The sequence below is a fragment of the Anolis carolinensis genome, chromosome 3 (assembly GCF_035594765.1).
Source record: "Anolis carolinensis isolate JA03-04 chromosome 3, rAnoCar3.1.pri, whole genome shotgun sequence".
NCBI lineage: Eukaryota > Metazoa > Chordata > Lepidosauria > Squamata > Dactyloidae > Anolis > Anolis carolinensis.
The window spans coordinates 29452407-29466612 of record NC_085843.1 but is presented as its reverse complement, the minus strand read 5'-3'; the positions used below and the strand labels follow the sequence as shown (position 1 = coordinate 29466612).

General features: G+C 37.8%; 1 protein-coding gene across 1 annotated transcript in view; it reads right to left on the bottom strand.

Moving 5' to 3' along the window:
* The window catches only part of tnfrsf19 (TNF receptor superfamily member 19), a 63933-nt gene that overhangs the window by 36254 nt on the left and 13473 nt on the right, over positions 1-14206 (bottom strand). The window contains exons 2-3 of the mRNA XM_062974637.1: positions 6823-6921; positions 6235-6345 (exon numbers count right to left, since the gene is read on the bottom strand). Of these exons, the coding sequence (XP_062830707.1) occupies positions 6235-6345; positions 6823-6888 (177 nt within the window). The 5' untranslated portion in view covers positions 6889-6921. The remainder of the gene's footprint in view (positions 1-6234; positions 6346-6822; positions 6922-14206) is intronic.

Genomic DNA, 14206 nt, shown 5'->3' with positions numbered 1-14206 from the left:
TCTGTAGGACTCAGGTCACTGAATTACAATTTCAAGGAATGGTTTACCAAATGCATAAGGTATATTTTCTCTCTTTATGGTTATTTCATGTACACGCACATTTCTGTGAAAGATGCAGACAGAACAGCAGGCTTGCATTACAGATATATTTATGTTTGAAAATTAAGAAGAGTTACCCTGTAATCAAAAAGATGACATTTCAAAATATTATCTACAGTGTTTTTTATATGTAGGCTTTCCAATAATTTGATACTGGACCAATCAATTCACTAATCACTAGGTAGAACTTCCTGATGATAAAACCAGTAAAAAGCAGTGGTATATGCTGCCTTGGGAGGTAATGCAGTCTCCCTCTCTATAGGTTGTTAAACTGAGGCTGGATGGCCATCTGTCTGGAGTGCTTTAATTGTATTTTTCTGCATGGCAAAGGGTTGAACTGAATGGTTTTTGTGATTGTTTTGAATTTTGTGATTTTCAAAAAGTTCTTCTATTGGCTTATATCACAGAATTTTGGAAAATGGTAATCTCAATAACCTTTAGGAGATTTTATGATCGTTGGAAAGGCATGACCTTGTTAGAAATCATAACCTTTTTGAAAATGATGCCATAACTTCTTGGAAAAAGCATGACCTGCCAGAGTCATAACCTTTTGGGAAAATGGCATTCCTGCAAAGCAATCAGGTTCCTCACTGTTAGACTGATAAACTTAGATGTCTCTTTATTCTGTTAGGAACAAAGATATGCCAATGCGCAAACACACACACACACACATATATACACATACAGCAGAGTTTCAGAAGTGTTCTTTTTAGTTGCCCAAAAACATCTTCTCTCCATTAAAATATATTGGCCTTTAAATTATGCTATCAAGAGCCAAAAATAAGTAGATTTCTTTAGAAGTAAGATTGTTGGTTTACTCAAAGACTTTGTGTATTCAGCATATAGGCACATTGCTCTCAGTCCAGTTATAGATAGAATTTGAGGTAGTTTTTCTGTGTAGATAACACAGGGCATCTTTTTCATAATCTTAACAGTCCACAGTCTAAACATCTCTCTGTTCTGAGAGTCTGATAGAGTCTCTGTCTAGTCTGAAAGTCCAATGGAGTCTGTACAGTCTGAGAGTCTGAAAGCATATATCTGTTGCTACTGAAGTCTAAAGCATACAGTTCCTACTGAAGCCTCTAAAGCATAAAGTTCTAAAATGGAGTCTGAGTCGTGAACAAACCCAGCCCTTATCACATGGTCTGCAGCCCCTCCCACAACAAAAAGAGTTAAATAAAAATTGCAAACACTCATATACAATGCAGTAAGCAATCTGAATTATATACATAAAAATAACTAGTGGAGGCTTGAAGAAGGTTGCTATTTCCAACACAGAAAGTCTCTTTACGAAAACCATGCCAATTTCCAATTCCTAATAACTTCAGATTAAGATGGTAAGAAATCTATCTCAATTTTTGCCTATCAGTTTAAACTGGAGTGGGAACCCCCCCCCCTCTCTGTACGGTTAGCTTTTACTCAGAAGTTAACATTCAGTCTTCACTATGGTTTCCCTTTGCTAATAAAAATCAAAGCTTCCATAAAACACTACATAAGATTATATTCTCCTGAGTGTAAACTGCTAGGACTACCTGTATTTACATGGTTCTAACAAATGGTGGTAAATGGGGATGATGATATCACAAATAAACATCTTGAAAAATAGTCACATCTCCCACATTTTTCCCTAAAACGCTGGCTGAATTAAAGGTAAGAGAAGCATTTTGTTTCTTAAAAAACATAGACTATAGTATACATAATGTGGGTAGACAGTTTTCAAAGTATGTTGTTTGAAAGAGCTAATTTCGAGAGACAAAAAAATGCTATCCAGTAATTGCTTCAAAAGAGTTTCCTTTGAAAAACTTGCCAAATACAGAAGACATATTTTGAGTAGCACATACAATAAACCAGTTTCCTGAGTACTCTTGCGGGGTTGCTCTGTTAAAAGAAAACAAGATGACTTAGGTTATGTGTAAAGGACATGGAACTGGGTAGAATATAAATAGTCCTCTAGAAATTATTAATGCGCTTTTCTTCAGAGGCTGATGTGAGTAATCCTTGGCAGGATTTATATCCTAAAAGGCAGGACATGAAACAAAATGTAATAAAATAAACAAACTAGTTGAGAAAAGGGCTTAACTCCCCCTTTCCACTTCATAGCTCCACGAAGGCAATAAAACAGTGAGATTTGGAGGCTTCAAGCAGGATTAATTTTAATTCAAGTTACCAGATCTGGTCTTTTCACTCTGTCTAACAGAAATGCGAGCCCCCAATGGAAAGCAATGGAGGAATCCTGGATTTTAGCATAGATGTAGCAGTGATACTGCCATAATACACATGTATGCACACATTCACATGTCGAGATGGTAGAAGAAAAATTAAAAAGCCAGAAGGTTCAGTATTTGATATCTTTTGTAAATCCGGATGTTTCCACTTCAGTCTAGATGTATTTTTCAAGTAACTTGTTATCTCTATGCTGTCAACATTTCTTTGGTTCTAGCACCAATCAGTTCTCTCCTCTGGCAATTTTAAAAGAGTTTTTTGAAGAACACATTTATGAATTTGCATGTTTTCACCTTTTTAGGAAGACAGATAAATCTGGAACCACCTTCCCACCCAAAAGCCTCACTAACTTAGTTCTCAGTGGTCATAACTCTTGCACTTGGCTTATTAATTAACAGTATTCCTCTAAGGCAGGACTCCAACTACCAGAAGCCCTAGCCAGCTTGTCCAATGGTCAGGAATCCTGGGAGCTGAAGTCCAAAACACCTGGAGAGTCACAAGGTTGTGCAGAATGGTTCCAAGGCAGGCACGGGCAAACTTTGGCCCTCCAGGTGTTTTTGGACTTCAACTCCCACAATTCTTAATAGTTGGTAAGCTGTTAGAAATTGTGGGAGTTGAAGTCCAAAACACCTGGAGGGCCAAAGTTTGCCCGTGCCTGCTCTAAGGTGTCAGGAGCTGAAAAGCATTACCTACTATGGGAAATGAGAAAAGCAATAAATATGATAGTCAAAGAGGAGGGATTTGGAGTATATGAAAGCTTTTAGGAGGGTTTAGATTCCAGTGTTTTGAATGATAAAGGAACCGCTACCTCCTAAATCTTAAGATTGCTTATCAAAATAATTTAATCTATACAGAATGTGGATCAAAATTAAGAATCAGAATACCAATTTAAAACAATGGTTGAGAGAGAGATTTAGCCTGAATTAGATGAGGTTACACTTCCCGAGAAGATACAGGCTCGCAGTTTGGGTGTTTCCTGGTCTCACCTGTCAACCTGAAGGCCTTGGCTTGTGTAGTGACTGGGGGCTAAAACTTGTGTGCAAATTGCATCTATTAGCTGAGATGTCAGATATTGGCTACATTAGTAGATGCCTAAATTACATCATCTAAAGATTACTATAATACACTTTATTTCAGGCTGCCATTGGACCAGCAGCCAGATTGTTAACAGGGACAGGATACAGGGATCATATATAAAATAGCCCCAGTGGTAACTAGTTTGCTACTGGTTGCAATTCAAAGTGCTGGTTATGACCTATAAAAGCTGTATGGTTCAAGTCCAGGCTACGTAGTATTTATTTTTATTTATTTATTATAGCATTATAGCATTTGTATCCTGCCCTTCTCACCCAAGAGGGGACTTGGGCCATTCCACACAGCCATATAACCTAGAATATCAAGGCAGGTAATCAACAATATATGCTTTGAACTGGATTATCTGAGTCCACACTGCCAAATAATCCAGTTCAATGTGGATTTTATGCAGCTGTGTGGGAGGGGCCTGTATACATGAGCCTGCTTGGGCCTTGGGATTTCAAAGATGCACAACTTTAAATCTATTTCAAATTATGAATTCAACTGAAGAAATAAATAATAATAATGAAAACATGTGATTAGATTGTGGTTTTACCAAGAAAGGAATATTTGAAATGAATACAGAATGTATTTATACCTCCAGTGTGAGAATCAGAAACACACATAAACATATGGAGCACATCATTAATATATTTGTATCCTATATAGACAGATGTAACCTGGTAGTAAAGGTAAAGGTTTTCCCCTGACATTAAGTCTAGTCATGTCCGACTCTGGGGGCTGGTGCTCAACTCCATTTCTAAGCCGAAGACGGCATTGTCCATAAACACCTCCAAGATCATGTGGCCGGCATGACTGCATGGAGCGCCGTTACCCTGATAAGTCCACTTTAGGTGACAAGTTTTTCATTCTCTAAAAATCAAGACTGTGCCATTAGAGGATATTGTTATAAAAATGATGAACACAAAAATAAAGTCAGAAAAAATTCAAGCACGCATCAAAGGCAACTGTTTAGTTTTTATAAGGTCTTTAGCCTTCTCTGCCATGGAAGTTAAAGTGTTATCAAACTGCATTGATTCTATTACGTAGAGGCACATGCAGAAACTAGTCTGTTATGCTATAGTGACAAGTGGTCCTTGCAACATTAAAACTTTATTATCTTAATGTATACCATAACTTGCCTCATACTGGCAATTCCCCATGATTTATCTTTAAATAGATGGAGAATTCATCTATGAGATGTAGCAATAGATGTTTCAGTATGTCTGACTGAATGGTTACTATCAATTGCTTATAGATTTCTAACATCAAGGTATATTATGGAGCTGTGGTAGCGCAATAGGTTAAACCCTTTTGCCGGCCTAACTGCTGACCTGACGGTTGGGTTGCTGACCTGAAGGTTGGGTTGTTGACCTGACTCTGTGAGATGGGGTGAGCTCCCATCTGTCAGCTTTAGCTTGCTGGGACATGAAAGAAGCTTCCCAGCTAACACATCTGGGCGTCTCCTTGGCAATGTCTCTGTAGACCAGTGGTTCTCAAACTAGGGTCCCCATATGTTTTTGGCCCACAACTCCCAGACATCCCTGCCAGTTTATCAGCTGTTAGGATATCTGGGAGTTGAAGGTCCAACACATCTGGGGACTCCAGGTTGAGAGCCACTGCTGTAGATGGCCAATTCTCTCACACCAAAAGCGACTTGCAGTATGTTCTCAAGTCACTTCTAACACGATAAAAAACCCCAAGGTATATTGCTTATCCTTGGCACATCATCTGATTTATTTATTCTATAAAATTATCAACCAACCTCACCCCACTTAAATGTCACATACAAAACTATTTTTGAAATGAGAAGCCTACAGATGTATTTAGCATTACAGAATGACATGCCAGTCAAAGGAGTGAAAAGGAGAACATTCCAATGGGCATCATGTGATAAAGTTTTTTTTGATCATGTCCCAAAATATGAAGATATGAATGTCTTGAAGAAGCATAGTGTTGTGGTTTGAGAACTGGACTATTAATTTGGAAACCAAAGTTATAATTCCCACTTCATCATAGAAACCCACTTTGGACAGGTCACACACTCTCTCTTTTTTAATCTGTTTTTATTGTCACACACTCTCAGCCTCAGAAGAAGACTGACAAAGCTCCTCGGAATAAATATTGTCAAGAAAACTCTGTGATAGGCCCACCTTAGGGTCACCATAATTTGGGAATTACTTGATGGCTGCAACAACAACAATCTTGTATCAAAGCCTGCCAACTTGCATATAATCTGTTTCCATGGTACTTTTGCACTAGATAACAAAAGAATGCACTTTAGCATGAAAAATCCTTACTATGAAAGCAGCACATAGAAGAACGATTAAATGCAGTTATGACATTCAAACTATTATGTAAAAGCATTGTTATCTTAAACAAAAACAAAAAACAGAGCAGTGAAGAAAGATCATAATGTTTTAAAATCCTCCTGCAACGTTTAAGCTCATGGATTTTTTCAGCAAATCTTTTCAAAGCACCCAGAAACCACAAGCATTCATTTTAAAAAAATCCCTCTTGAGCAGAATATAACTAAGGATATAAGAACCACACATTTTAACTTTCAAATGAAATAAATAACCTTAGCTGTTACTTCAAAAATGTTAAACCCTTCTTAACATCTTAACCCTCACCGTGCTATAAAAATAACTTTACTAGTGAGTCACAATGCAAACGTTATATTTTCAAAACAGTTACAAGTGTCGGTTCACCACCAATCATGGCTCAATATACATGCCTACCTGTATAAGAGGAAAGTATTCACGTTAATTATACTTGTAGTAAAAATAGATAACATCAAGCAAATGATTTACAGAACATCCATATTAATATGCATACCTTAGATAGCTCCATTCCAGGTCCACACTGTTCACACAACATACAGTTTCCATCACGATCTCTAAACTCTTGTTCTCGGCAGCCACCCGTTTCACAAATTATAGGATTTGACTGAAAACAAGAAAGTAGTAATTCTAGTGATGCTTCCGTTTATCTAAGTGTACAATCCTGTTTATCTAGCTGTACTATTTTATACATGTCAACATAGAAATGCACTGCTAAAGTCAATTGAACATAGTTCCCAGTAAGTATGTATAGAATTTATCAAATCCCTATTGAATCAATGGTTCTATTCTAGTCAGGACTGCCAATTATTGACACAGTATCCAAGCTTAGAATTATACAAACCTAAAATAATTGAAAACGTCTTCATTATCAACGTTTTGTAGACATTTTAAAGTTAGACCAACCACGAAACAAACTTTTGTAATGTTTTGGATTGTGTCAAATCTAACTTCTTTTCTTTGAGCCTCAGGTCTATTCAGTTCTATTAATTTAGTTATTCAGCTCATAAAAATATGTAATGCAACACACTGAAGCATAACTTCACAATTCACAGTAAGAAGAGTTTGTTATATAAGTACTTACATAGTATATTAGAAATATCAGCAGCTTCACTATGAAGGACCACCATTGAGACCTTTCTATATACATATCTGAAATCTTCCCTTTAATGATGTATTAAACCTGTAAACAAAGGAAAACATTTTAAATTATAAGGATGGAAGATGTATATTTTGACCATACTACTCCACTGGACACAATGAAGTATGTTTCAGAGTGGTATTCCCCCATGGGCCGAGGCTGGACAAGAAGGGGGAAGTGGCAGGACTTGGATACAGGGCACCTGGTGCTTGAGAATTTAGCCAAATTGTCTGTAACATTGTATTCCCATAGGTAAAAGTAAAGGTTTTCCGCTGATATTAAGTCTAGTCGTGTCCAACTCTGGGGGTTGGTGCTGATCTCCATTTCTAAACTGACACCTTCAAGGTCATGTGGCCGGCATGATTGCATGAAGTGCTGTTACCTTCCTGCCGGAGTGGCACTTAGTGATTTACTCACATTTGCATTTTTTCGAACTGCTATGTTGGCAGAAGCTGGGACTAACAGTGGGAGCTCACCTCACTCCCTGGATTTGAACTGCTGACCTTTCGGTCAGCAAGTTCAGCAGCTCAGCAGTTTAATCCGCTGTGCCATCAGGGACTCCTGTATTGTCATATCTGGTTAAATTTAGTTAGATTCTGCCTTTCTCCAAAATGATTTAACGTCCTATTGATCAAATCTTATTTTCAGGATTTGTTTCAGAATAAACTTGTTTCCTCCCAAAACAAAAATTTAATCATATATTGTTTAGTGTAATGAGTGCTGTGGTACTATTTTAAATGCTTTATTATATTTCAGTCTGTAAGTCATGCTGTGTAAGGAATGACAATATACTTTAAATATGCTCCCTCAACTTGATGTATTGGTCACTGTATGCCAAATGCACAATACACATCTTTCAGTTGTCTACTCCTAGGTTTAAGCAAGGTCTTCTAGCATGACTCTTTGGCAAATTTATGCTAGAAGATGAACATAGGATCAGAGGACATTGACCACATAGTTGCAATGGAGGACCAAGTGATTTCCCGAGAGGACATTCTTAATCAAGTCTATGAATAATAAAATCTGTAAAAGTCAAAACTGCAAATGTAGAAGGACGACTGTAGTTATTTAATCTGGAGATAATACATTTATTTAATTTACCTGGTCCCATCCAACAGCTTGCATTGCCTAACAACATTTAAAAGGAATCACTAGTTCAACTGAAGCAGATAAAAATCACCCCTATTCCATCAGGCACTCTGGAAACAGTAGAAAGATAGGGAACCTATTCTATCAGACTCGGCTGCCAATGAATTGGTTCTTCCTTATTCTATGCCCACCACTGTTGAGTCATGCTATGGCAGGCGTGGGCAAACCTCAGCCCTCCAGGTGTTTTGGACTTCAATTTCCACAATTCCTTACAGCCTACCGGCGGTTAGGAATTGTAAGAGTTGAAATCAAAACACCTGGAGGGCTGAAGTTTGCCCACGCCTGTGCTATAGGAAGCAGGGAAAACGAAAACAGCAGGCTCTATTCCAATAGTCTGCTTTGATCCATTTGTATTTTAGACTTTATATAATGCATGGAGCCCCTGATAGCACAGTGGGTTAAACTGCTGAGCTGCTGAACTTGCTGACTGAAAGGTTGGTGGTTTGAATCCAGGGAGCAGGGCGAGCTCCCGCTGTTAGCCCCTGCTTCTGCCAACCTAGCAGTTTGGAAACATGCAAATGTGAGTAGGGAAGGTAATGGCCCTCCATGTAATCATGCCAGCTACATGACCTTGGAGGTGTCTACGGACAACGCCGGCTCTTTGGCTTAGAAATGGAGATGAGCACCAACTCTCAGAGTTGGACACGACTCGACCTAATGTCTGGGGGAAACCTTTACCTATAACACATGAGTTTTTAAATTAAAAGCTAGTGGTAGAATATAAATATAATGAAATAAAAATCTATTTCTGTAACCAGTTATCTCCAATAAGAAAAAAAACACACGCTATGTAATACAAAAAGAAAAAAAAATCCCTGAGAATTATGTGTACACGCCATTCCAAAACCACACATATTTTTGTCCGCTTTTCTACAGAATATTTTTTTTCTTATGCAACTTAAGTATTTTTCTATTGAATGGCAAAACTAATGTTTTTCCTGCTAACATTGCCAGGAATTTCACATGCTAAAATGCAGCATCAGATTTTAAAATTAAGCATTTCATCTGGCATGAATCTAATACTAACCCAGTACATCTGCTCATTCTGCAGTGCTAAGCCAATTGCCTCATTTATACGTTGAAGGATTATGCAGCCTCCAAAAGAGTGTAATTGATCAAAATACTCAAAACTAAAGTTTATGACTGCTGGAACTTCCAAAGAAAGAAGTTTGTGAACATCTGGATATTACATTTCAGAGAACCTGTACAGCCTCAACAGCTGCAAATTCTTTTCCGTACTCTGCAGCAAATATACATATATCCGAACACTGGAAAATGAATAGATAGGTTTTAAAGGCATTGTCCAATTTACAAAAAGATCCCCGGAGATAGATTAGCTAATACACGTAGAAATTATATTTACTGCAGCAGGCGATAAATTTTTTTGTATCAGACTATGCAATAATAACATGGTGCTTCACACAGAAAATTAGAAATTAAAAGAGTTGGTGCATGCAAATAACTGACTAACTGCCTGGAAGCAAGTCTTGAAAGAAGCAAAAGAAAGCCAACTGCATGTTTCCTGTTTCAGTCTCCAGTTCAAACATTTATGGCCTAAAAACAGACCTTGCTGCACTTAATAATAGGCTGCTATTGGGCAAATTCATTCTTTACTGCTCTCAAGGAGTACTGAGCTGAAGTCAACTGAAAACAAGCCACTCAATCTGTCTTTTCCTGCATTTATAGAGACAAAAGTACTGGTATATCTAGAATTGTAACCACAAATGCAACAGATGAGGCCCATTTTCTTTCTACTATTTAACATTAATATTTACAGAAGTTTTTATTTAGCAACTCAAAATGTTAGAAAACACCACGAGCATGCAGGCTTTATTATAAGCATTGTCTACCATGGAGAGAGTTGGGGAGGAGGTGCTCCTTTTAGGTTCTCCCAGTACAGACTATGAATAGGACATAGTTTTTGCTATTATTTATATATTGCTATCAATGTGCAGGGTACTTTCTAAAGCAAAATTAGCAAATTGATAGCTCTCTGAGTCAAGGAATGGCTCAAGCAGTGTTTTTCAGTCTTTGGTTTTTCCAGATGTTTTAGACTTTAGCTTCCAGAATAGGTGATGGGTGAACCTTGTCCAAGCTGGCTGGGGCTTCTGGAACCTAACATCCAAAACAGCCAGGAAACTATGTCTAAGAACCACTAGCATAGAGAGTGGTGTTATTGAGAAATGTTACTATCTGCTTCGACATTACTTGTTCTTCCAGCTTGGTCATCATGGCCTGCCTCTCTGTTAATTGTACTTTATGCTCTTTTCCAGTTGCTGCAGTTCTAACTTATAGTAAAGAATAATTTCAAAATTAGGCACTAGGCAGAAAACTGAGTTTTTTCCCTTAAAAAATTGATTGCAAGAACCTGAAAATAGGATTGGCTAAGGCAGTGGTTCTCAACTTTCCTAATGCTGCGACCCCTTAATACAGTTCCTCATGTGGTGACCTCCAACCATAATATTATTTACGTTGCTACTTCATCACTGTCATTTTGCTACTGTTACAAATTGTTGTGTACATATCTGATATGCAGGATATATTTTCATTCACTGAACCAAATTTGGCACAAATACCCAATATGCCCGAATTTGAATACTGGTGGGGTTTGGGGGGTGGGGGGAATGATTTTGTCATTTGGGAGTTGTAGTTGCTGGGATTTATAGTTCACCTACTATCACCTACCTACAATCAAAAAGCATTCTGGACTCCACCAACAATGGAATTGAACCAAACTTGGCACACAGAACTCCCACGATCAACAGAAAATACTGGAAGGGTTTGGTGGGCATTGACCTTGAGTTTTAGAGTTCTAGTTCACCTACACCCAGAGAGCACTGTGGATTCCAAGCAATAATGGATCTGGACCAAACTTGGCATGAATACTCAATATGCCGAAATGTGAACACTGGTGGAGTTTGGGGAAAATAGACTTTGACATTTGGGAGTTGTAATTGCTGGGATTTATAGTTCACCTACAATCAAAGAGCCCCACCAACGATCAAATTGGGCCAAACTTCCCACACAGAACCCCCACGACCAACAAGAAACATTGGAGGGATTTAGGTTCCTAAAACCATCAGAAATATGTGTTTTCTGATGGTCTTTGACCACCCCTCTGAAACCCCCCTTGCTACCCCTCCAGGGGTCCCGACTCCCCGTTTGAGAAACGCTGGGCTAAGGCAATGCTTCTGAGGCCGATCAGGAAGCACCATATTGTTTCTGGTACCATATTTGTGCCCAATGGCTACAACTCTTGTTTTCTTTGCTGAAAGTCTATCATGACCTGGCTCACAGACTGGCACTGATGTACAAACACCATATACCGAGGGATAAGAATGAGTGAAATGAAGAAGATATTGCTTAATACTGCTGTTTTCTAATTCAACTGTTCTCATGGTTGTTAAATAATATTTATGGGTAGATGCACACTACTCTGTATACTACTATGTATGTATAATGGTTAAAGATGGACAGTGAAGAAAACTGATAGGAAGAGAATCACCTCATTTGAAATGTGGCACCCAAGGACAGTCATGTGGACGTTACTGATTACCAAAAAGACTAAAAGACATTATCTCTAGAAGCCCTGATGACTACTCTGTCCTTATCATGAGAATACCTGACCCATTAGAAAAGACCACAATGCTTGCTAAGGTAGAAGGCAGTAGGAAAACAGAAAGACCACATTACAGGTGAATTGATTATATCAAGGAAGCCATGGCCCCAAGTCTACAAGACCTGAGTAGGACTTTATAGGGTCTCCAGAAGCTGAAGTCACCTGATGACAGTTAATAACAACAAAGATGGACATGATCATACTGCCCCCCCTCTCTATATATGTGTGTGTGTGGGGGGGGGTATATACATACACATGCATAAGCAGTAGAAGGACTGAGCAGAATTAAGTAAGAAAGCATAATAAATATTAATGGAAAATAAACACATCATAATACCTCATAAAACAAAATAAAAAGTAGCAGCACAGAATTCATCAAGGCCACAGAAGGACCTAACTAAAAGGCCATGGTTCACAAAAAGATATTACCTGATAAATGACACAAGGCAGACTTCACAAGGGAAGGAGTTGGGGTGTCTGCAGAGAGGAATGGGGGACAACCACTACCATCAAACAAGGGGCTTGCCCCCATTGCTTCCCAGTTTCTAGACTTGCATCATTGCTTGAAGGAAGGGCATTTTTCACCTATTCAAAATCATTCATACATCATCTTCTGAATATGTCAGACATTTGTTAGTTTGAACTCAGCCCTGGCCCTAAAATCTTTTTTTTTTTTTTTTTTTTTTGCATAAACCCATGCCAGGCCTCCCTACTTTTGATCTGCCAGCAATATTCCTGGTTCTGGTTACTGAGATTGCTTTTGATTTATTTTAATGATGTTTTTATATCTACAGTTTAATTGTTTAATCAGATTGTCATATGTTTATTATGTTTTTAAAATGTGTTTTTACTTGATTAATTTTGTTGTTTTTGGGCATTGTCCCACTCGTAAGACGCCCTGAGTCCCTTAGTGGAGTTGGTGGTGGGATATAAAAATAAAATAATAATTATTATTATTATTATTTAGATGACACCATCATAAGATATAACTGTGTATGCATGCCTCAATCTTCAATTCACTTGTCAATTTATGGCAATTCAATGAACTTCATAGGATTTTCTTAGACAAAGAATATTCAGATGTAGTTTTGCCAGTTTCTTCCTCTGAAATTTGGCCTACAGAACATGATATTCATTAGTAGTCCCTGATCCAAGTACTAACCGGAACTGACCCACAAATAAAGTCAGATTTGCTCCCTCATACAAGTCCCACCCAACACCGGACAAGGATTAAGCAATGACTTGAACCTTGAAAAGAAATGGACCTAGTTGATTTGAACTTGAAATCCGGGTTCAAATCCCCATTTGGATTGCATCCATACTGTAGAATTAATGCAGTTTGCTAATAAGAGATGTAAGGGGTGAGGGAAGAGTCTAAATGGAGCCACAAAGTCCATGCAGAGCAGATTGTAGAGAGGAAATATGAGTCAAAACAAGGTTTTTATCTTGAGTGATAAAGTGCATTATGTACTTCTGCAGGATGAGAGTCATACGGTTCTGGGAATGCCATCTGCCTTCTACAAATACTGTCTCAGATGGTCTAGGCTGTCCTAATCTTAATTCACTCATGGGTATCATAATATTAGTTCATGGTTGTGTACAGAAGGTTGTGTCATGTTTCCTGGGATAGAAATCAAATATTGGCTATTTACAAGTTTGTTTTTTTTAAAAAAAAAATCAATCACTTTATTGTTAGCTGAAGGAAATATTAACTTAAAGGAAACAACCTTGAGCAGGGTATCTTGCCGATAGGTCGTCTTGCATGGAGTAGGGCTATAATATACAGGTTGAGTATTCCTTATCCGGAATTCTGAAATCTGAAATATTCCAGGATCCTAAATTGTCCAACAAGGGAGGATGAGATAGTGACACCTTTGCTTTTTGATGTTTTGGTGTAGACAAACTTTCTTTCATGCACATGAACAAAGTTATTACAAATATTGTGCATCAAAGTGCCTTCAGGCTACAAGTATAAGGTGTATATGAGAGAAAAATGACTTTGGTGTTTAGACTTGTCTCATTTCCAAGATAGATAGATAGATAGATAAGCATTCCAAGATCCCCAAATTAAAAAAAAAATACAGAACGTTTCCAGTTCTAAATATTCTGTACAAGGGATACTCGACCTGCATGACCCACACCACACCTGATCTACTTTCAATAAGATCCATTACCCCATGTGGAGTGAAAATGTGCTCTAAAATGTAAACATGTCACTCTTCTGGATAAGTTTCATTTCACAGGTTATATAGAATTCTCTGAAACAGAGTACCAACACACACAACCCCAAAATAATTTATTTATGGCTTTAGTTTATCAGTTGTTAGACCTAATTCTGACTTTAATGCTTTTCTGGCATTATGACTTTCTGTATTCTGACAACCTGGGCTGGATAATACAATGTTGTAAATTTTCACACATCAGGCTTTAATTAGTGAATACATCTTCCATATAGTAAAGCTTAAAATTAAATTAAACACACATTTCAATAGATTTCCTACATTAACAATGTGATCTCATGAAGAGTAAAACACCTTTTGCATAGCTGATCAGAAGTAT